Raw genomic sequence first — 24015 nt, forward strand, 5'->3', positions numbered from 1 at the left:
CTCTCTGGGACTCTGAATATTACTTGCCCGTTTGGGCGGCTGGTTTAATTTTGGAAGGTCAGACTCAGTTGCATCATCGGAGAACGTTCCAGAGAAGATATCCACGGAAGATGCCAACAAGAGCTATACTGAGGTGAGTACCACCAGACCATCGATCTAAAGTCCTTCATAAATGAAAAATCGCTCCCGTGGTAATTAATCTCGTGACTAAATCATGCATGGAAGTTTTCAAAGTTAGAAGTGTAACCCCTCGTTTTCACGGCACAAGAGGTCAAACTTGCATAGCAAATACTACTGATCTGAACGTGGGTCTATACAAGCTGGGCAACAGTACGTCTCCGTTTGATTTCCAGTACACGGTGGCTGGCTGTGTTTGGCTTTTACGGGCATTCAAGAAACGTCTAGCTATAGCTAGATACTAAGATACTCCGTACTTCATCTGCCCTTGAAAAAAAAATCTGCCATGGAAATTACATATGCTCAGCCATTCAAACACGTAGCGCAAGACAGAATCTACAGCAATCCATCCATAATTCGATGTATATCTCAAATTCTGTTTCGCGGGAGGAGAAATGTGTGGTGCTCAATCGAATCGAAGTTCTTGGCCAAGTTGAAGAGATCGGTCGATGTATCCTGGATCCCTTTGCGCTAGCAAAGCTCCATCGTCTCTCAACTTCCAATTAATAGGAGCAATTGACAGGTTCTGACCGAGCTGTTTTTGTCTTCATCTTCTTGTATGTTTCCTTCCTGAACTCCCTGTACACATGTGCTTAACTAACTGGCTGCAAATGCGTTCAAAAAAGGAAAGGAAAAAATCGTTCGGAAAGAAAAACTGGCTACAGTTGATCTGACCGGCAAACTAACTAGCTGGGGACGTGGCAAGACAGCATTGCTATTGCTTGTACGATAAGCATGTACTACTAGTTTCCAACTTCTGACTTTTTGCCATGCATATATCTCAAATGTGTCCTACCCAGACCTATCAAATGCAGAAAAATTAAGCACTTGTGAAAGAGAATCTGTATAATTTAAGTGCCCCGTCAGTTTAGTGAGTAGTACTTAGTACTCTGTTTCTAAATAATTTGTACTGAAATCACGACAAATATTTAGAAACGGACGAAGTACATAGCCCGAAAGAAAAGGAAACGACACAGTCATGTACAGTAGATGTTTCAGTCTAAACAGACCTGATCGCAGACTTGATAGTGTACTTACAGTACGTCGCAGGCATGCATCACGTTTTTTACAGGAGACATTGCGACGTCAGTAGGTAGGTATGTACTACGTACATGCATGTGGCTTTGCAGAAAGAAACGAAAAAATGGAGAGGAAAGTCAGTATCAGTACTGTTCTAGTTCAACATTATCGCCTTTTGCCTTGATCGATCGTCAACTATTCTTTATTTTCCTTCTTGCTGGTCAGAAAAGAAAATTGGTATATGTGTAAAGAATTAGTTGCCGATTAAGTCATCTGAGAGTAGTAAAAGAAAAGGGCTATCCGGTCGTCAGACATTTGGTACGTGTAACTGCAGATATGAAAAGGTCGTCCCTTAGCTGATGCAGAGTTGGAGACGACGTAGTTGACATGGCTAGCAACCTCAAGCTCATCGCTACAGGTCCCATTTTCTTTCGTCAGGGTCCATCGTAGATATTTCTTCAAGGAGTCCTTTACCGTGCAGAGAACAAAGTACTCCGTACTAGACATATATGTACCTCCGTCGGTGACAGAGGATTGGCTTTGTATGATGAAAGGTTCGAGTTGTTAAGTAGGGTGAAGAATTGTTTAATTCATGGATCTAAGATCTAATTGAATACCGTGGTATACCATATAATTAAACAGAACAGGCCGGCCAGCTTAGTTCTTTTTGTGTTAGGATGCATGTTTATCTTTACTCTTATAAAAGAGCCAATTAGTGGTGGCGGTCCGTTATCTTCTTTTGTTGGAAAGAAATAACTTCATCATCTTTTTCTATTGTCAAAAAAACAATTGCCCGTCTCTTTAAACCTATTTGTTCCGTTATCAGTGATTGCGGAACCGATCATATTTGGTCGAATGGAAAAAGGAAAGAAAAAAATAAACCTCTTGCAAAAGATTGACATGTGGATAATGTTTGTCACCAAAATTGAAATAAGATGGGCAATGCCGCTAACATGTACTAACAGTGATTTTAATCTAATTTAGCGTGTAGTCTAATTTTTTCATCCATAGCAACACATGGGTATTTAGCCATTATATATACTAATATACATGGGAGTACTTCAACCAAACGGCACCCGTAGAAATGTTGATTAATTAGGTCATGTTCAATAGTAAGACAAAGGACTTAATTTGTCCCCTTCATGTGTCAAAGACTTGACTTTTTGCATTACTAGCTAGCTATGTAGCTAGATGCCAGAGGAGATCGGTACTACTTCCCCCATGAAACCAGCGGATCCGAAACCAGTAGCTGCTAGCTACAACTCGATCGGTTGAATTAAAATGCGAATTTTGGGGCACAAGGGGGTCGATAAGATATTGCCATAACGACATTGATATCAACGGCTGCTTAGATCAGCTGCCCATGTGACCGTACCGTACCGGATTATACATACGACCGAGATAAGTACTAGTTCGCCAGTGATAAGATGTTGCAAGTCATCGTGTCGGCCAACCAGCTGGATTATACACACAACTGATCTAACTCACGAGCAATTGAAAATCCAATTTACCTACTAGTATAGTATTATCTTTGTAGTTGCTTGCAGCTGTACAATGCATCCATCCCCACTTGCAAATTGATCGACTAGTTTGATTTTGATATGATCCGAGCTAGGAGTAGTTGACTAGTTTGATGTTAGTTGCGGTCTGCAAGATACTACTACGTGCAGCACTACTAGCTGCTGCTGCTGAAGATCCACATTTCCTTCACGCTTAAGAGGTGAGCTAGCGTGTGACTATGTAATATGGAAACAAATCGGTGCGCTGATATGATTCTGTAATTGATCAATTGCAAAAACCAATCTAGTGTGCCATTTAAAATTTGTGAAACGAGGGGAGAAATAAGAGTAATTGAGCTTTCACGAGGGGGTTTCTACTAAACTACATTGCCATTGGTTATAGTCTGTGAGCCTCTTTGCTGTCGTGTACTGGGTCAACGAGCCATGCAGGTGGTTCAAAGGCGCCAGAACCAGCTTAGGACCTCGCCTGAGCCACTTAAAATAAAATTAGGATCTAAGTGTGCAATTTCATAATTTTAGAACCAAAGTAACACCAACTGAATAATACCAGGACCGCTTATACATTTATCTCATAAATAAATAATGAGACGGGATTTTTCTGTCAGGGCCAAATAGCCATGCAACGCAGATATCTTAGATTTGCCTCAAGATTCACATCATGTACGTTCATCCATATACTTCCAACTCTAACTGAAAGATTAAATAGGAAACTAGACGGGAACAATAGTTGAGATCAATTTCAAAAAGCTCCAACTTGAAATGTCTTTAGCGACAACCAAAGAGTTTTGTGTGTAACTATATCTCGGTCGCCTGATTTTTAAGAAATAAATAAATAAATTTAAATTGACGCATTGGATTAATATCCGAGTGTCATCTTCAGTCCCTTCTCTCTCACGTATTGCCAATTAGCACGTCGACTTCTCTAACTAAAAAACGGAAATGACTTCTCAATAGCAAATCCGAAGAGTTTTTCAATTATTGAAAAGTAACAGTACCTGCCTACAAGATGCGTTCATGTCTCTGCTAAAAAGTGCTTTTGTTTAGCAGGAACATTAGTTTCCTAGTAATGACAAGCTCTCTCTTGCAGAGAAGTTGACTTTCCGATCGCTCGATGCAGGCATGTGTGCCACCCCAGGACATGCCCCAGTCCTACATGCTGACTAGATAGCACAGAACATGCATGCCAGCTCGATCCATACATAAATTTATTTTCTGTCTGTACTACATGCGTATGGTAGTTGACCGTTGGAGCAACCGGCCGTTTGCCCTATCGCTTTTGGAGTTCGATCGACGACGACCTTGATTCCAGAAAGAAGCAAATTTGCCAGCCTGCCGTCCGTGTATATGTTGTTTAGAGTAGTACTCGCTCCTTTTCACAAAGGTTGGCGTATTTTGTTTCGTTAAGACAATTCTTTGAACAAGAACTAGTCTATTAATATGTAAGCTATATGATACGAAACCATGATCATTAGCAAGAACTTTTAAAAACGAATCCATTGATATAAATTTCATGTATGAAAAAACACATATCAATAGAGTTTTCATCGGTCAAAAATTTGTCTTAACGAAACAAAATACGCCAACCTTTGTGAAATTGAGGGAGTACTAATTAAACTCTGTTGCCAACCAAATTAAACATGATTAAGATCATCATGGGAGCTTGATTTTCTTGTCTTATGTTCGGTAAGCGCCAACAGATCCTGATGAGCAAAAGTACAAAACGTACGGCTGCACCCACCCACCCAAAAAACAATCTTAGTTGCATCTCTTGTTGGCTTCTTTGCATGACATACAATGGTATTGCAAAATAAAGCCATGTCGTTGTAGAGATTAAGCTATCCTCGATCGATCGCAAGAAAAGAAAAAAAGCAACAATGGTTAGGAATCGATTAGGTGCAAATCAAGTCCTATTAAACGGATTAGAGATTTATGTACTCCCTTAACTACAAGTTATTCTAATTGGAGAGTCTCTTTTATGTATATCCACGCCGTGCCGGGATTTGTTTTCTGATAAGTATCAGCCTGATTTATATATACAGAGTCGTGGTTGAGAACCAAAAGATGATTGCTCATTTGCCGATGAATTAGTGCATGATTTCCGCAAGCGAAAGCTAATAGTCATCCGTCCATTTGGACCGGGGTATGTATATTATGGGTTGCACACATATGTTATATGTAGCTAGCGATGTACTGGTAGTATAATATATCTGCAGCGATTTGCTGAGACGAGCAGGTGATACGTACGTACGTGCTTCTGGCTTTGACTTCGCTAGCTGTGAATACGTACGCGCCGTATATATGCAGGCTTTGGAGGCCACGCATGGCTTGCGAAGTGTAGGAGAAAGTACAGACGTGCCGTACATGCATAGTGTACTACTGACTCGCATGACCGATGCATATCGATGGCTTTCCAAAGTCAAACCAGCACCCAAAGTCGTATGTTTGACGTACGCATGTACGGTACGTGCAAGGCAAAGTCAGCCGAGGCAAGAGGGTAGTAGTTAGTTGTACGTACATGTGACTCGAAGAATTGTTCTCCGTACGTACTGGCTAGCTTAATTGTCTGGGGAAATTTATTACGGAGTAATTGTTATACGTGGCCGCGCGTGTGGGCAGCAAGTCTATGATCGGCCGTGCGTGTGGGCAGAGGATGACTGCTTGCTTATCCTAATGTCCTGATCAAAGAGATTTATACTGAACCACCAAAAGGAGGCTCTGCCGTGTCACATTGATTCCTTGCGTTACATGCAATCTCGGCCTCCATGCCTCCATCAACACGACAATACCCAGCCGATCCCCCAATCGGCCCAGGCCAGGATCGTGGTGGCAAAGCTAAAGAAAACAGAAGGAAAAGGACCGTCCGTGCCCCGAAACACAGGACAGAGGGAGTCCCCCCCGGTCTCTGTCCCCCTGCAGTACGTCAGAGCTACGCGGGCTCCAACAGGTGAGATGACAGATCCATGGCTTGGCGCGCGATGATCCGTCGAATAATGCCCGTAACCACCGCCATTAACTCGGTCGATTCGAGGAGCGATCAGGCTTAGCCAGAGGCTATGTGTATATTAAGCTTTCGACGTCAAGGATCGGGGCTGAGGTTAATTCAAAATCATGTCGATCGGCGATGGAATGGATGGGTGGATGGAGTGAGTGAAGGGTAGGTGTGAACGGCAAGCCGTCGGGAGCGGGGCTCGCGGCAGCGGGGAGATATGTGTCCGTGTGTGTGTCGCCCTCCATCGGTAGATCGATCTCCTCCTCATCTCTCGCGCCCGGTGGAGCTGTCGCAAGTGTGAACCCCGCATTCAATGCCCGTTGAATCCCCTGCGCGCGACGGTTTATGTATGAATTACGATCTGATCGAGGCAATTCCTGGTGGAGGCGCGCCAGGACGGAACCGTCGCCGTCGCCCGTAGAGCCTAGAGCCTAGACGCATTGGAGTGAGGCGCCACGACGGCTGGCTGTTGGATCGAGTCGGGTCGGGTCGTGGTCAAGCGGGAGCGGACGTACAGGTCTCATATGGCTTTGAGGCTTTCCCTGTGTTTGTGTGCCCGGCCGGACGGAGATTTCATGTCTTGCGCGCGTGCGCGCGACAAAGTTGTACACCAGGTTTGATTTCGCCGTGAAGAAAGAGCGCGTGCCCCCTTGTCACAATGCGGGGCAGGACCAACCTGCCAGGCCGGGGGACTCGTCTATGGTCTATGGATGGAAGTGTTCTTCTGTTCATTCCTCCTTGGGAGAAAGAGGTCAAGCAAGGCGCGTTTTCACACCAACAACGGTGCCAAGTCCGTACGTTTTACTGCGCCCAAAATTGTGGTCCTCAAATGGGCGGCTGTGTGTTTTTGCTGGACAATTTTGGTTTCCGACGATATGTTGATCTCCTTGTCCTTTCCTACTCACTTTTTAAGCCGATCGACTAGATTACGTGCATCCAAGAAGCTGAAAGGAGGGTAAAAAAGAATATGCTAGAGACAAGGATAATCACTGCATTTTGTTTGAATAGACCTCAACGACGACGACGAACAACGGGTGGATCGAAGGCTCCAGTCCGTCGTGTCGTGTCCATCTTTTTCCCCGTGGATCTCGACCGAGCTGTTAGAACGTCAACAATTACTGTGGGATCCGGCTGCTACGTACGTACACGCTGCTATGCATATCTAAGTGTGTCCCGTGGATTACTCAACGTAAGAGACACTTTACGCGTACGCAATTAATTAATCTGACCTCCGTATGGTGCTCCATCGATCGTAGCCTTCACATCAACATCTCCCTCGTCTTTTTCATGGCAAGAAGTTGTCAACAAAACCTGTGAGGATTCATGGGTCGTGTATGATGAACACTGTACGCTATCTGCTGGTGTTCAGAGTTCTGACCCGTGAACGCGCGGAACAACGGAATGCGTCTAAAATGCTGTAAATCTGAAGAGAGAGTAAAGACGTTGGGAAAAGTATCACGATCGACCGTGTGTCGCCAGCAGGAAACAAAGAAATCCCTTCACGGAACGCTAAGGAACGGATGCGCCGACCTTATCGGCGTCGCAACATGTACACGCTCATATGTTTTTTTCAACGACGCCACGCGTGTGGTTACGCTCATTTTTCTTCAACGATGCCACGCGTGTGGATTTTTTTTAAGAGAACGGTTATCTAATATTCATGGATTTAGTGTTTTGTAGGATATTGTCCACTCCAAAGTAGAAAACACTAGAAATCCAAATAGTTATTTGATAAGGAAGGATTATAAGAAATTATCCTAACTTCCCCCACTAGTGTCTTGGGGTGGAATGTGTTATTGACAGCTTTGGACGAACACCAAAAACCCCCTCAAATACCAAAACCAGCGGCGGAGCCAGCCGGCATCCTGGGCAAAACCTATACAAACTAGTATTTTGTTTAAGAAAAACAATTCCATCTTTCATATTAATGCAGAGATTAGTAGAAAATTTTCCAATGAGCAGCGCCGGCCGCCGGTGACCAAAACGCCAGTGATAAAAAATACTAGTACCAACTAAGGTCTTAATGTAAAAAACTGGAACCTAAATACTGTGGCCGGAAACCCGTCAGACACATCTTTCAAAACAAGATGTGAAAAGTGAAATGAGTGTGGGATAAATCCACAAACTCACTTGGTCTTCGATAAGCACGAGCTGCGGAAATCACTACTCCTTCCTATCCAATGTTGTACTAAATCTGAGTACTAACTTTATTACGGTATATTGCGACGACAAAACCAGAACACTATTCTTCTTCGAGACAGACTGCTAGGGTTCTTTCTGCAGACACTACTAATATCTTGTCAGTTACGCCACGCGGCCCACACGTATGCTGTGCCGAGCATGCGCGCGTTGGAACCAACAAGGCAACGAGGACAGACGAAGCCTTTGCACCTTGTCGCTGTCGTGTCATATTGAACTAAGTCTGCTTCCACTTTTGTTTACACGAACGAACTACAGAAAATGAGCTCCAAGCCAAAACCATTCAGAGAAGCCGTTGCACCAAAAGAGTGCAACGAAACAAGAGCACTACCATGGAATGAACATAGGAGTACAGGACACAGCCTGAAGGCGTGGCGCAAAGAGCAATATAATTTCAATTTCTGATGTAGCAAGAAAACTTGTTACCTCTTCACAATTCATTCATTAGTGCGATGCATGCGATTTTGAATTTTTCTTTCTTTTCCAGGCCAGCTCCAGATAAGGAGTGATTCGCACGCTTTGCCCAAAATCGATGAAAAGCAATTTGAATAGAAACGACAGGAACTGACGAATGAACAAATTGGCAGGCACAAACAGAGAAAACGCAAGTCCTCTTCTCCAATATCCATTTTAAGCTAACTTCCAGCTTCCAAGTCAGCACACAACGGTCAGGCGTATGGTTAAGAAAGCGTGTCAAGTTTCCAAAAAGTGAGATCTATCCATACGAAACCTAGTGTATTTACAATCCAAATCACCAGATAATTACAGCCCCATCATGTTAAAAGCCTGGCAAAAAAAAGCACAAGGTACTCTCAATTCCGACAGTGGACTTCATACATTGTTCTGTTTAGCACTGCCTTCCTTCTCATCATCAGCTGCACGAAATGAAATCATGTGAGGCAAGCCTGATGTGAGGAATCGATGATTAACGGAAGGGAGGATGACATAGTTTGCCAATGGCAATATGAGGTACGAAACACAACCCATATGAGCCTAGGCAAACAAGTACAGTGTGGAAGTGGAATACAATGCTAAACACATACCCTCTTTCTTCCCTCGGCTGCAGCAGGTAAATGAATCTGAGAATGGACGGTCTGGAACAGGGATAAGCTTTCCCAACAGTGACAAGGGCCAGCTACCCAAAGAAAAAAGAAATCCATCAGCTATAAGTTCAACATGAGGGTATGTAAAGTCTTGCAAAAATTTACAACAATAATAAAATTTAAGTTACCAGAGGACAGATGCTACAATCATACCAAGATCTGTCTGTTTTATGAACTGGAGAGTCTTACCTAAGAAAAGCGAGGCCTATTGACACCAACCACAGCTGCCAGCTCAGCCTGACTGTTGACATGAACTTGCCAAGGAACTCGATGATAAGTACCTGTATAGACCACAGGACCAAATATAAATATACAACAATAACATACCAAGATCATCTCACCTGCCATACAGAAGAACAATCTCGGTTCCTTTTACCTGGAGTACAACTGTTATCGCTATAATGGCCATGAAGAGGCGGTTTCCAGTAATACCCTTGAATATATTCAACTCATCTGGTTTCCTGGCATTGAACTCATTGAACACCTGAGGAAGACAAGATTGCAGTTATATGTATAACCCCGCTGAATCAATTGCATTTATTTCTGAGTCAAATTAGGGCAGAAGGAGTGAGTTACTTGGCAGAGGACGAATGTGTTGAATATGAAGGTATTTTTCAGTGTTTCCGCATGTGCTGCGTTATCATGTTTCAACTGCAGAAGGCTCTGGCCCTTGAAGGTCAGAGTAAGGAGGACTGAAACTTGAAAGAAAGCCTGAAGGAACAACTTGTCAGTGAAAATATGCTATCAAATATTCAAATTTTAAATATTAAGAGTACAGCGGCAAGTAGCATACCATTATGAGCAAGTTTCTCCACATGATATTTGTTATCAAAGGTTCCCTGAAAACGAGTTGAGACACCTTTAAGCAAACTATTTTGGGACTTCATTGCATAATCCGATATATTGGTGGTATGTGATTACAGATACACATATACAATATCATGAAGAGCATGTGATGGGGCGATCAATCAGGAACATAAACTTATGTCATACAGATGAGCAATATATATTTAACTAGCATGTCAGAAGAAGCTCGGGCTCGCCAAGATGCTTGATGTCAGCTCGGGCTTGACAAGACGCTAGACATGAAGTTCAGCAAGCTTCACCCCACACAAACCATCAACCCGACACTCCCTATCATTACACCATGGCCGGCTGGCCCATATAACAAGCCTCAACTTACAACAACCCCAGCTGCAAATGGAATACCCCAGATATGAAGTTCGGCAAGCTTGACCCCATGAAAACAATCAATCCCACACTGCTATCACTACACCATCGCAGCATGTCCCCTACAGCAAGTCCCTTACTTACCCCAACCCTAGCCACAAGTGCAATACCCCAGGTCCCAACTCCCATGCCATCACCATGTGCCTGCTTCTCCTCCGCTGGTCAACCCTACTCATTGCCATCGCTAAACCATCCTTCTGCCACCAAGTCTGTTCGTTGATGAATGTGTAACCAACTTTCTCTTTCGGTCTAGAATCTTGATTAGTGGTCAGGGTTTAGGACCTCAATGTCCTTGATGAATGAGCAGTGTCATTTCGATTATGAAGAATGAGCACTGCGATCTTTTAGTCTTGGTGAATCTTTTGTCCTTTATATTCTTGATTGGTCAACCTTGGATTGAACGATTTCTTATACTTATGTGAAATTTAAGAGAGGTTTTGCTAGGCAAGCCAAAATATAAGCCCAGGACCAGGGCTCCAGGCTCGCTCGAGCAGAGTTGTTCACAGCTACATCTAACAATGAAATATTAAAACATATTTCCAATTCATCACAAGATTGTATGTGTACAATCACTACTCCAGGCAGATAGTTAGGTCCACAAAACATACTCTTTTTATCAACCCAAGAAGAAAAGGATAAATCACTTCTAACTTGTGAACTTGGCATGGCACGTGAACAGAATTATCTCTACAAACCAAGAAAGTTATTTGAACCACAATAGCACAAGGAACAGAACACACCTCCGTCCAACCGGTGGTCTCTGCATAAGATGGTTGTTTGGTGGCTCAGTTGCCAATGCAAGCGCTCCCAGAGTATCCATGATTAGATTAACCCAGAGCAACTGCAAACAAGGCGGGCGAAACCAACAAAAAATATGATCCGTGGTTGCAGAAATTAGAATGAACAATTCATAGTCTTATAAATAATTGCGGAAGGCAGTCCACTTAAGCGAATTACAGTGAAACATAGAGAACAGAACCTAGAAGATCGCAGGTATATAGTTAAGAATTCACACCTGGACAGCATTTAGCGGCACGTCACCAGAACTGACAGCAGAAACGAAATTAATTATCAAGGCCGCAACATTAACAGTTAGCTGGAACTGTATGAACTTCTGAATGTTTGCATAGACTGAACGGCCCCATCTGACAACCTAAAGCACAAAAATAATATCAGAGATGCCATAGCAGAAGAATAATACAAGAATGCAACGTACATACCCTCACGAGTGAAGCAAAATTGTCATCCAAGATAATAATATCAGAACTCTCCTTGGCAACTTCAGTTCCCTGAATGCCCATCGAGAGACCAATATCGGCCTATAAATACAGAATTGTGTAAGTAATACTGGATGATGGTTCTTACCACGTCCAGAAAATTGCTTCACAACTTGATAGATCATTATGCAGATCAGTAGTTCACAAACCTCATGCAGTGCTGGGGCATCATTTGTGCCATCTCCAGTTACAGCAACAACATGACCTCTGCTCCTGAGTGCTTTGACAAGCAAAAGTTTGTCATTTGGTGAAGATCTCCCCATCACCTGCAACAATTTATAGAGTGCACTTAATTGAAAGGGAAAAACTGGTAATTATATGTGAAACATACTGCAATTGGTATAAAAATATACTCCCTCGGATCCATAATAAGTGTCTCAGATTTAGTACAAAGTTAGTACAAAGTTGTACGAAGTCCGAGACACTTATTATGGATCGGAGGGACATGAGGACATCAAAATTAAGAACTGATAGCACATTAACTAAAATCATGAAAAAAATACCGTGTTCACTTGTGCCAACAACAGTGTGCTATCCCACATATCCTAATACTTCCGCAAATGAACGGTGGGGATGGAGCAGTGGAGGGGCATAAACAAAAAACAAACATGACCCCAGAGCACAGAATGCAGGTAAATTAGGGATCGTGTGCTAAACTTTAGTTAATTTATACACAGCTAATGCAAACCATCTCCTTACTAGATCACAGCAATTGATCTTCTCTTGACTTATGGTGTCACAAAAACAAAAACAAAAACAAGGCACTCTTTGGTTTTTTTTCCAACATGCCCCAAAAGTTGCAGATTGGTATAACAGTTCATGGTTTGAACATAACACACCAGAATCTATTATGTCTATTTCCATGTGATTTACTTACAATGTAAAGATAACACAATGCTAGTAAATGTGAGTATAATGAACATACAGAAATTTTTTCAGCAGCTTCCTCTCTTTCTAAATCTGGCAATGCCCGAAAAGTCTTTCCTTCCATAATGATTGGCTCCGACACATTGGGATCAGTAAGTATTCCACATTCCAAGGCAATGGCTCTGGCAGTTTGAAGATTATCTCCAGTGACCATGCGAACCTAACAATTCAAACAATAAACTGTATAAAACTGACCAGGAGGAACATTTGGCAAACATCACAAGAGGACGCAAAGATATGAGACAAGCCATATCTTCTTTATTTTATCCAGAATGTGCAAGAATTACCTTAATGCCAGCTGCCGTACACAAGCGTATAGAATCTTGAACTCCTGGGCGGCAGGGATCCTGTACAGAACTAGTTGTTAGTTTCTTGCAAACAAATGCAGTTCTTTCTCCTAACAAATGCCTTATAAAGGCTGCTGCCAGAGGAACAAATGTCACAAGAATCACTAAGCAAGAAATAAAAGGGGAAGATCTCATGTAGGCCATACATATGTTAATAACGGTTGAAAATGTGTTACTAGCAGTTGCTTGTTGTCGTGCTAGATGTCCGCAGATGTGGCAATAATCACTAAGCAAGATAGAAGGGAATGATCTGATGCAGGTCATGTAAATGTTATTATAGCTTTTAAGTGTTGTAGCACATGCTTCTTGGGTTACTATGAGCAAAATATTAGGGTTAGGGGATATCTTGATGGTTCTATTTCTAAGTCTGAATGAGTAGAGCAGTATTTCTTTTTCAAAAGTTTCTCGTCACTTGAGCACGTTCTGTGCAAACAAAAAACAAATAAATGGAGAAATTAATCATAAGTGTGCAACTATATGACCAGGGAGAGCAAGTGCTAACAGAATTAATAGTAGGCATGCAGCAGAAAGTAGATCAAGCTACAGATAACTGGTGTAAAGGCGCAGGAATACTACCAGAAGTGTATAAACCACTGATGACAACATCGAGATGGACGCGGTAACTAACAGCATAAAATTTCTAAATTACCTTTATACCCACAATACCAAGCATAATCAGGTTATCTTCAGGCAATACCCAGTCAGCCCTTTGATCCTCATTTGGAACATCATCCATGTCACAAGGTCTATATGCAAAGGCAACACAACGGAGGCTAGCAATAGCCATGTCTTCTATGAACTTCTTAAATTCACCGACCTGCAACAGTAAATATAATTTAATTGCAAAACTGTACTGTACTTAAGCAACTAATAAAAAAATGAACAAGAAATTACTTTCTCAGGAGTCATCGAGTTCTTTGAACCATCTGCGTCAAGCCAATTGGTGCACGACTCCAAAATGAGTTCAGCAGCTCCTTTCCAGTAGACATGAACCTCAGAGCCACCCTTCAGAAGTAGGAAAGGAGAGCAGTAGTTAAATCATGAATATACAAAGAAATTTAATGCATTGAAGAAAACAGGTTAGCAAACTCATATCTCATTCTGTATTTATTCAAGCCTTCAAGGCAAGGATGCACACGATTAGGTACTTAGGAGTAATTGGTAGTGACAATACGAGATAGAGTTAACCTGCTTCCAGAACCTTAAAAGATGCAAATCACAGTGCAAAGTAAAGATAACAAATGAAGCAGAGTGAGATAGAAATGTGTACTATTTCAACAACTGAAGCCACAAGAAAGTACACTATCAAGACATACCCACCCTTGACAGGGTGGGCAGAACTGCCAGTAGCAGATCATGTAAAGGCAAAATGAGGAAGATACAATGCAACATTGTGATCCAAAAGGCAGCTGACGAAAAAAGCTAAAAGATACATCATACACAAACAGTACCAAATTAGGAATTTGTCACTGATGCAGATAACTTGAATTACCAGATGCACCGCGACACCGCCTCGCTTTTTCTCTGAATTGAATGGGAAGACTTGAAGAACAGAGGACTTTGATCGTGTTTCACTGAACTTCATACCAAGCTGTTGAAATATGCAGATCATGGTTATCAAGCCTGAGACAGAAAGAATCTCTAGGGCGAGGCTGCCACTAAGAGGCCATATTTGTACCTGCAGTCCCCAAGACAATATAGCCTTTTCAGTTGGCGATCCAGTCACCTCTGGAGCTTGACCACCCTGCAACATTGAATAAAACTCAGTAATCACCAAGCTGATCAACAACATGAGAATAAAACAAATTTTTGGTTTCATGGATAAAAAGGAGCGTGTCATGTAAATGCCAAGAAGGGACAAACTATGAGATTAATATAAGTCTATACAGACCTCAGGCTCAAATATGCTACCAGTTGTATTCTGGGCAATTCCTTCAATAATCAGTGACAACATAGCAGCGGATAACATCTGAGTGTTATCTGCAGGAGCTAACTTCTTTCCACCAAAGTATGCCTCAACAACAGTCATCTTAAGATTGTCAATGAAGAAAGAGTAAAGAAGTCAATGACAAGCATATTTCAGAAGCCAGTCCTACTAGGACATTTCCATGTATTAGGAGAAGAATATTGAGAAAATAAAAGAACAGCACTTCACCTGGTTTAAAGTTAAGGTGCCAGTCTTGTCACTGCAAATTGTTGTTGCGGAGCCCATTGTCTCACATGCCGAAAGCCTCCTAACCTATAGCAGTAACCATTTAAGAAAATTGCATCAGATAGGCTGTTGCAACAAGTAACACAACACAAGCAAGCAATGGAAAGTTGGCAACATACGAGAGCCTTGTCCTTCATCATTTTGCGCATCGAAAAAGCAAGCCTGACACAAATATGACGATCAATGATTGCTAATGATGTGTTACAGGTAAATTACACAGTAAATTCATGCTTACGTCAATGTGACAGCCAATGGTAGTCCTTCAGGAACAGCCACAACAACAATCGTGACCTAATTACATCCCAAGATGGTAAGATAACAGAAATTGTAAAGACACAATCAGCAGCCATGAATACAGAAGCTAATACCTACCGCCACTGTGAAGATTTTAACTATTCCACGTATTGTCGAGCCTACACCCATTTTTCCTTTCACATATTGTGGAGATCCATCTGGATTGTAGGTGTGCCCAGTGAAGTACCTAGAAGAAAACAAGGTGCCGTTGATAAGCCAAAAGGCAGTTGGCCAAATTAAAAAATACACCAATCATACCTTGCCAAGAGAACAATGAGAACCACAACAGCAACAGAAAGTCCAATCATTCCAATGAAGGTAGCAACACCGTTCAAGCGAACCTACACAATACTCGTGATTAAAAAAGAATGTCAACTCATGAACTTGTGCAAGGGCTTCTAACAGTTACAAGATCAAACCTGCAAAGGTGTTTCTTCACCTGAATCTTCAGATATGCTTGCCATTAGCAATCCCCATTCAGTGTTAATACCAACAGCAGTCACCTGGGTATTATACAACAGAAATTTTCATTATCAATGGTCTATTGCATAAGAGACCTTGCTGGATTGACCTCTGTCCACATTATCACAAATTGTCGATTAGAGAGCTTTTTCAACTTATGTTATACGATATCCAATAACCATGCTTGATCTCAGGTTCACTCACGTTGGCCCAAAAGAGGCTGGCCTGCCTACTGTGTATCATAAGACTAAACTATATTTACAATGTCACCTTTTTAAGGTTAGAAGTAACACATAGTGACTAGACTATATTTACAATACTGCATTAATTCTACAATTCGGTTTCGGATTTACATATGTGAAATTGTGAATCATACGGCATACATTAACTTGCAGATATGCGGGAAGTTAATAGCTGCAAAATTCATTTGCTACCATAGCTAAAAAATCAGCAGATAGTAGTAACAATTATAGCATAAAGATATCTTCTTGTTCCTTTGACAGCAATAGTTTCGACAGACATCACTTGAACAATTTATTTCAATCATTTCCCAACAGAAAATGAACCAATTTATATTCAAGATAGAGCAATCAAAGCTGATTCAGACCATTTCTACTTTGCAAAGTAACAAAAGAAAATCAGAAGCTGGAAATAGCTGTACGTTTTCTCCATTTGGTATGTAGAGACAAACTCACCAGCATTGTACCATAGCCATCGGCGACTTTGCAACCGGACATTAGAAACGGTGACTTCTGGTCTTTGTTTACCTTCAATAAACCACCATGTTGCAGTGTCAGCTTGGGACTTGGAGTTAGTAAGTTCAAATGCAGTGTATGAGAGCAACTCACGATTTTACTTTCTCCTGTCATGCTCGATTCATCTATGGAAAAGGAGTGACCGCTGATAAGGATCCCATCAGCAGGCACCTGTCAAAGAAATTATATTACCACTTATAATTGTAAACTGCTCATGGCTCGCAACCACTTGATTCAAAATGATGATCAACATCCTTTATACCTGGTCTCCAATCTTGAGTGGCACGACATCACCAACAACCAAATCATATATGGATACCTTGATTCGCCTTCCACCTCTAACTACCTGAATGAGATCATCCGGGATGTTATTTGGGAAAGAATAAAAAACGTTCTATTAAGATGTGACTCAAATTTTAACCTCCAAGTGGATATTCTGTTTCTCTTCGTTCAAATTCTGAAACTGCAGCGACTGCTTGTAATCACTGGTAGCTGGAGCAAGATGGCATTGTCAGCCATTAAATCATGAAACGTAAATGGCAAAAATGACTCAAGTATCCGAAATACATGTTGTAGTAGTTCACTTTTCACTAAATTAAAGTTTTAAAGGACTATTATATTTTGTGTAGTTTAGCAGGGGAGACACATGCATTACGAGTGCTCACAGAAATAATCAGAAACGGAGCAGAACCTGTAACAAAAACAACCAGCAGAACTGCAAAACCGATGCTTGCTCCATCATACCAGCCTTCTTTTATCCCCTACAAAACCAGAAAAGTTGAACTGGGTGTTATACAGCCATAACCAGGTATAATAATGGTGATGAACAGTCCATTTAATGGTAAGCAGATGAGCAAAGATTGGAAGGAAAATAAAACTAAGATATGGTTTTCCTTCAGCATCACTAGTCAATGAAAATTGAATAAAGCTGGGTAAATTTGAAATGTGTTATATAACACCAGATTAAACAGCAAGGAAATCAGAGTACTCATACAGTAATATAAATTCTGTTTGACCGATTTAGAAGTAAAGAAGTGGAGAACCTAAAGGCTAAAGATGCAATGCACACCTCTGTTGTGATGCCCAGGGCCAGAGAAACAGCAGCTGCTACCATGAGGATGATGAGGGTCAAATCTTTACAAGCATCCCACACAAAAGCCTAAGCAAAAGTAACAACACCAATAGTGAGCATCCCAGAGAGTTGAGAGCAATTGCCAAGCAAATATAAGAGAACCATATGCATACCAGAAAGCTTCTTCCTTTCTTACGAGGGTATGTATTAGACCCAAATGCATTTTGTCTCGCCGTCAAATCTGACTCGTCTCCACTGATTCCCTTCTCTGTATCTGTCTTTAGCATACTTGCTACCCCTGAAATCTGTAGGGAACGTTACACAGTGGAAATTATTACATTTTAAATGTGAAAAGACAGGGCACCAGAACTAGCTCACCCCTTCATACTGCAGCAGAGCAGAGTAGTTATGATCTCTGGTCAGTGCAGTAAGCTGATCTTCTTTAATTCCAAAGCCAAGTGCACCATCGACATGTGATGCTGCAAAAATTCAGCATAGAAATAATCATGTTAGATAGTTGTGAAAAACTAAATTTTATCTCTTTCGTTATGTTCTGAATTCTGGTGGCCAGCATTGAATCACGGATAGTATATATTAGCAGCAGTGCTCCTACAAAACATTAATACATGCACTGCTAGAATTGGCAAATCATAAGGTCTGTCATATGCAGGAAGAAGTGAAACTAATAGGTCAGGTAGTAAAAAGGAAATAATACCCTTTGTCTCCTTTGGCTGATCATTGACTCGAGCTGCTTCTTTAAAGCGGAATGCAGCCTAAAGAGGGAAATAAAAAAATATCAGCATACATCCACAAGGAAAAATCACACTGAAAACAAGATGAAAAATACCCTTATAACGTGAGCTTGCGCACGAATTTTTCTTATGACTTCCTCCTTTTGTTCCTCTTTTTTCAAGTCTAGCGTGTACCTGAAGCGCCTTGATGCATTCAGGACAAGAGCTGCTTGCTGCAGGACACAAGACAAAGTGGTTATATCCAAAATAGTCTGAAATATCAGCACTCGGTTACTAGGTAGCAGAAAGAATCAATGTCTCCAGTCACCGACAAAGAAAATCTACAGTTGCTGACAAAACCCAGAAAAACACGCACTGCAATAGTAACTAGCATGGAATGAACTACGCCATCTTATCCAACGTTAACTGGATGTCCCTAAACAATGTGTAGAGATGCAAATAGGTCACCATTAGGGTACCCTCTGACCCTACTTAGTTTAACCAAATGAACTAAAATTCCAAAGTCACGTCACTTCTTGGAAAATTAGTTCATTTTTTGGAACTAAATAGGGTTGAAGGATACCCTAATAGTGACCTGTTTGCATCTCTAATAGTGTGATTATCTCTCCTAGACGCAAGTAAAGAGTTCTGCCACCAGCACAAACTCTGTGCAACATGCTGCGATATTAAACTTTCGGACTAACATTGTGACAGATACTACAGAATTTGAGGACATACACCACAACTACACATAAATCACTCCTCGATGCTGTTAAGGGAAGCACCCAAATCCTCCCCAATTGTCCATTTGGGGGTTCTTGGACCAAAACACAACCCAATGGGAACCCTCATTTGTCCAAAACTTGTCCAACTCTCCCATTTCTTCCCCAAATTTGGGGAGAGAATAGGGAGTCCCCATTTATGCAAAACTTGGCCAAACTTTGTCCACTTGTCTGCCGGGTCCACATGTCAAAGACTAATTAGATGGACAAATGGGGGCTACCATTGGACAACTTGATATTTTCTCCACTCCCATTTGTCCAAACACCCCCCAAAGGGACAAATGGGGGCTCACCCTTGGAGATGCCCAGTTCCCATAAGGGCCTTGTTGATTCAAAGGAATCCAAAATCTCAGGAATTATTCATCAGGATCAGGTCATCTATGCCATCCACCAAATTTCTAAAGAGAGTTCATGTGATTTTTCCTGCGGAGCCACCAAATAACCTCTAATATTACTTATTCCTGTGTTTCAGTTCCCGTAGGATAGGTGCTATAACAACTAATCTCATGTTTTCCATGTTCCAAATAAATGTCAGAAATTAAATCGATCACAACCCTATTGGCCAGCAACCATTTCTCTTTGAGGCTGTCAGGTCCCAGTGGGGACCAAATCCACCTGCATCACATATTTCAACAAGGTCCATCTAATACCTCTCCTTATTAAACTCGTGAATGAGATGCGACAGGTGTGGTCACTGGTCCCAAATACTATAAACTTTATGAAAATACTACCAGAAAGCCAATCCAGAGGATTCGGACATGATAACAACAGATTTTGTCGTCTGTAGTACTCCAGTATTTGCGAGTTCTGTACCATCTAAAACAAGGCCAATACTGAATTGTGAACTCTACAAATTCGAACAACTTCCAAGCATTGCTTTGAGGACGAGAATGACGCAAATCTAGGCCGTCCACCAGGAACTACAATACAATATTCTTCATTAGTGAATCTCTCGTCTGCAGCGCTCGGACACCCGAACCCAACAATTGAATATGAGGGCAAGGCTAGCACGTCGGCAGCTCCAACACTGTCACAGTTCGACGCGTGGCTAGACCAGAATATCATACTACGCATCTACAGAGTTCTAGACGACGTCCGTATTTGGAAAATATGCAAAAGCGAGTGTATCCCTGAGTAAGGGAACATCAATCCATATCTAACGCAATTTCAGTCGGGTCAAAAGCAAAAGAACAATTCTAAGATATTGAGGACAAAGCCGGTGGGTTAAAGTGCGAATGAATACCAAAACTGGCCTGAGCAACTATTACTGAATCAAATCCGAACAACTGGCTCGGTGGTTTTACACTTTTACGCCCACTAGCCACGGGTAAAATCGAATCAACGTAACGCAGCAGAAGGGCAAATGAACTGAACCGACGGGTACATCCACTCAGAAGCAACAACAGGGAGTGGAATGCGAGGGGATATCTCGTGAAAGTGGGACAAAACGGGAGCCAGTAACTCTCAAATCTGAACGCGAGCACGAATGCCAAAGGGGAAAAGCTACTCCCCTCTCCCTAGCAACCACCAAAGGGCAAAACCGGAAAAGTTACTTGATCATCTACTGGTGCAGGCTGGACTTCAAAATGCGGAGGCAAAATAACTAGATTCTGAACTGTGAACGCGGCGAATGGATATGACGGCCTAGTGAAAAAAAAATTGCGGCCAAAAACAACTCCGAAGTGAAAACAGCGGACGAAACTGGCGATAATTTTCAAATCCAAAACCCTAAGCACAGACCGGAATCCCAAAAAAATCAGTAAATCTCAAGGAAGAGATAGACAGAAGCCTCCATCCGCTACCGAAAACAAATGAGAGCGCGCTAACACGAAAACATACTGGAAAAAAGCTAGACGAAGCACAGCAACTCACCCGCCACTTTTTGAGCCGCTCGACGGGGGCGCCCTTGGCTGGGATATCGAACGGGTCGGCGCCGCCGCCGCCCACGCTGCCCCAGCTGCCGCCGCTGCTGCTCCGCCGTGCCTTGGCGGAGCCCGACGAAGACGGTTCCATCCTCTCCTGCTGCGTCCTGAACACTGGCACGTGGCTTGCAGTGAAGGGGATTTTTTTCGCGGCGAGGAGAAGAGAGAGAGGGTGCTTTTGGGGAGAAGCCCAGAGGTTCGCTGGCGAGTTCAGCGGTTGCCAGCGGCAAAGCTCTGTCACGGCGTGGCCGTGCCGCTTTTATTTTATGGGAACTGGGGATACGGAGGGAGGCCTTCCATAGTTTTATGGAGCGTTCAAATATTTTTATAATGAAAAAAAATGGAAGATCATATTCTTATCATAGGAATAAAATTAATGAGAATTCCTTTTTCAGTTTTTGCTAAAAAAGACGGAGTACGTCTTTTTTATGATGGACTATTTTGTAGGCATATTTGAAGGAATTTTTTAATAACCCCACATGAAAAAAAAAATGACAACTACTACAATAAACACTTAATCATATATTCCTTCCGTGTGTTTCCTATGATATGCTCAAATACTTCTATTTTTGATCTTGTAGGTTTAGGCAGGCTTATATATTTTTTCTATCTATTTTAATTTCATAAACAAATTGGCTATATCTTTGATTTTTAAACAAAAGATTAATATCTCAGTCCATGTGGTATTATAGCCATCGGAATAGTATCTAAGCGTTATTCTCACTCCCTCATCTCCGTTGTTCGGCTCAAACATTAAAAAGACATTAAAACATGGACTGGTTTAAAAAAAACATGGACTGGATCGGACCGATGAGCAATCAAATTATTTCTAACTAAAAATCGAATGATTTAGATACAACGCTTAATTTAAGTTGGTCCTGTGGAATTTCCCGATAATTTCCTTGCATTCAAATGAACTCGATCCATCTGGCCAGGCCATGTTCTGTTCTTTCATCTCTCGAATCTTTATTTCCGTATTGCTACTTTCCTTTCTGAACCACTGTTGCCTTAAACCGCAACTCCTTCGCATCCACGGCTTCGCGTCGTTTCCATGCGGGTAGTCCATAGTACGAATAGTTCGACCTTTCCTTTTCCTTCGAGCTGATCTCATAGGAGAGCTGCCTCATGCTAAACGCGCCTTGTACGTACGTTGGGGTAGAGTAGCATATATTCCTACGGGATCTTATTGGCGTATGGCGCTTGGACCCTCTTGTGAAGCCCGCGTAGGTTCTGCTTGTCTCAAATAAAGCTCTTGTCGACCGCTGATACGGAGGAACGTGCCAGGACACGTGCATGTCTCCTCCTTTGCGTGAATTTGCACCGGAAATTTACAGGCGCTTTCGTGTTTTCCGAAGGCAAAGCACTTCTTCGACGTCGTGCCATGCTTGATTAGTTGCCGAATATACGCTGTACGAAGAAGACCACCTAACAAAGGAGAAGAATTGAAGATCGATCACACTGCACTGTACTGTAGTCTGTAGTGTACAACACGCATTTTCAGGATCCTATTGCGGTTTGGCTGGCTGTACTAGCTGGCTTGGCCGGTTTATTCGGAGAGACGGGAGGTGGAGTCTTAATTAAAACATTATTAAACGCCGGTATAACGGGTTGAGTGAATCTACGTTACGTTGTATTTTTTAGAAGTACGTTACGTTTTGTTATGATTGAGTATACTACTGTGGACTTAATTTGGCGCTAATCCATTCGCTTAAGCTTCCCGTTACCACAGTACACCCGCCGCGCTGGATCCAACCGACCAAGCTAGCCCATCAACTAATCGTCGAGTCAAAGAATCCATGATGTTCATGAATGGAATTTAAGCTGTCCATGTGGCCCCTCGTGAGAAGGCCGGCGATGACGGCCTCGGCCTAACGTGAACACATCGACGACTGATCGACATAGCAGCGCTGTACTCCAACTCCAATCCACCGAAGCATATATTCTCGCGTGGAACGCCGCAGCAGACCGTGCTGATTCGTTTTTTCTCTCCATGGACTTTGATTGATCATATACATTAGGAAATGTGGTTAACTGCGACAAGTGCACTTGGCAATTTTGTAAGGGAACTCACTGGCACTTTCGCTCTGTCGACCAAATCGAAGCAGGTTCGCACTTTACACGTATCGAAAGTTTCGAAACGGAACTAATTGGCATTTTTGCACGAGCAGATCGATAATCTGTACTTTACACGTACGGCAAGAACCCAGAAGCCTGTAAACTAAGCCGCGTCTGAACTTGAGAAAGTAAACTTGGAAAAGAATCGGATAAGCAACTCTGCTAAGCTCGTACTCCTACTTTCAAGTCTTTTGATCCATCGCCTTTCTCTGAAACATCACAGTCCCTTCTCTAGCTAGAATCTCTACGGAAGGGCATTCATATGGGGCTGTTGTACTTGCCAAGGAAAGCATGCATGCATGTGAGTTCATGTCTTTCCACGGCCGTTACATCGACCTTCCAATACCGGGTTAAAGAACGAACTGATCGATCTCAATAGTTTCTCGGTAACAAAAGAGAGAGAAAGCACAGACCAAACCTAAAGAGGAGGGAGAACGAGATGCGCATTCCAAAAGGGGTAATAGTAGGTATAACAAAATCAAAAGTCCAAAGTTTGTTTGACTATACATGTCAAAGAGAGCAGATCGTGTGCTGATCGACCCGGCGCGTAAGAAAGGCAGAACTCCTGCCGAAGCAACGTATGGAAGCTAGCCAAGGCTTGTTGGGACTTGGGACTATTTATTGGGCTAGAAATCGATCGACGGTGTACTTTAGAAACTTTGCAATGTACTCCGTATGGTTTACGGTTCAAAAAGGGTGTAATCAAAATTTGAGTGGATTCCAATTTTTCACTTGTGTGTAAAATTGTTTCTTATTTTACCCCTAAGGCCCTGTTTAGTATTAGATTTTTTGGGATGTTTTTTAGGATATTATCCACTCCAAATTGAAAAACACTAGAAACCCAAATGATTGTTTGGTAGGAAGGGTTTAGAGGGGATTAT

General features: G+C 42.2%; 1 protein-coding gene across 1 annotated transcript; it reads right to left on the minus strand.

Annotated features, from left to right (window-relative positions):
* Positions 1-8497: 8497 nt before the first annotated feature.
* LOC100822921 (calcium-transporting ATPase 5, plasma membrane-type) lies at positions 8498-21292 on the minus strand. Its single transcript, XM_003580365.4, has 34 exons — positions 20970-21292; positions 18432-18548; positions 18300-18357; positions 17963-18063; positions 17758-17889; positions 17582-17671; positions 17204-17273; positions 16934-17004; positions 16775-16858; positions 16606-16683; positions 16453-16524; positions 15715-15798; positions 15554-15636; positions 15374-15482; positions 15237-15292; positions 15121-15163; positions 14945-15028; positions 14681-14818; positions 14468-14533; positions 14282-14380; positions 13684-13794; positions 13439-13606; positions 12730-12789; positions 12441-12602; positions 11665-11781; positions 11459-11557; positions 11254-11391; positions 10979-11079; positions 9802-9847; positions 9585-9719; positions 9385-9492; positions 9198-9289; positions 8949-9040; positions 8498-8780 (listed from the first exon to the last, which is right to left on the minus strand). Exons 1-34 carry the CDS (start codon positions 21108-21110, stop codon positions 8737-8739), a joined length of 3249 nt encoding a protein of 1082 aa, XP_003580413.1. The 5' UTR covers positions 21111-21292; the 3' UTR covers positions 8498-8736.
* Between the last annotated feature and the right edge of the window lie 2723 nt (positions 21293-24015).

This window comes from Brachypodium distachyon, chromosome 5 (genome assembly GCF_000005505.3).
Source record: "Brachypodium distachyon strain Bd21 chromosome 5, Brachypodium_distachyon_v3.0, whole genome shotgun sequence".
In the NCBI taxonomy this organism is placed as follows: Eukaryota; Viridiplantae; Streptophyta; class Magnoliopsida; order Poales; family Poaceae; genus Brachypodium; species Brachypodium distachyon.

What these genes read in the sequence shown, in the direction of transcription:
- LOC100822921 (XM_003580365.4), bottom strand. Translation starts at nt 21,110, where the DNA reads ATGGAACCGTCTTCGTCGGGCTCCGCCAAGGCACGGCGGAGCAGCAGC. An exon ending in TTGGTATTGTGGGTATAAAG is followed by an intron (nt 12,790 to 13,438) that starts GTAATTTAGAAA and finishes AGTTCTGTACAG; the next exon opens with GATCCCTGCCGCCCAGGAGT. An exon ending in AGACCACCGGTTGGACGGAG is followed by an intron (nt 9,848 to 10,978) that starts GTGTGTTCTGTT and finishes ACTCGTTTTCAG; the next exon opens with GGAACCTTTGATAACAAATA.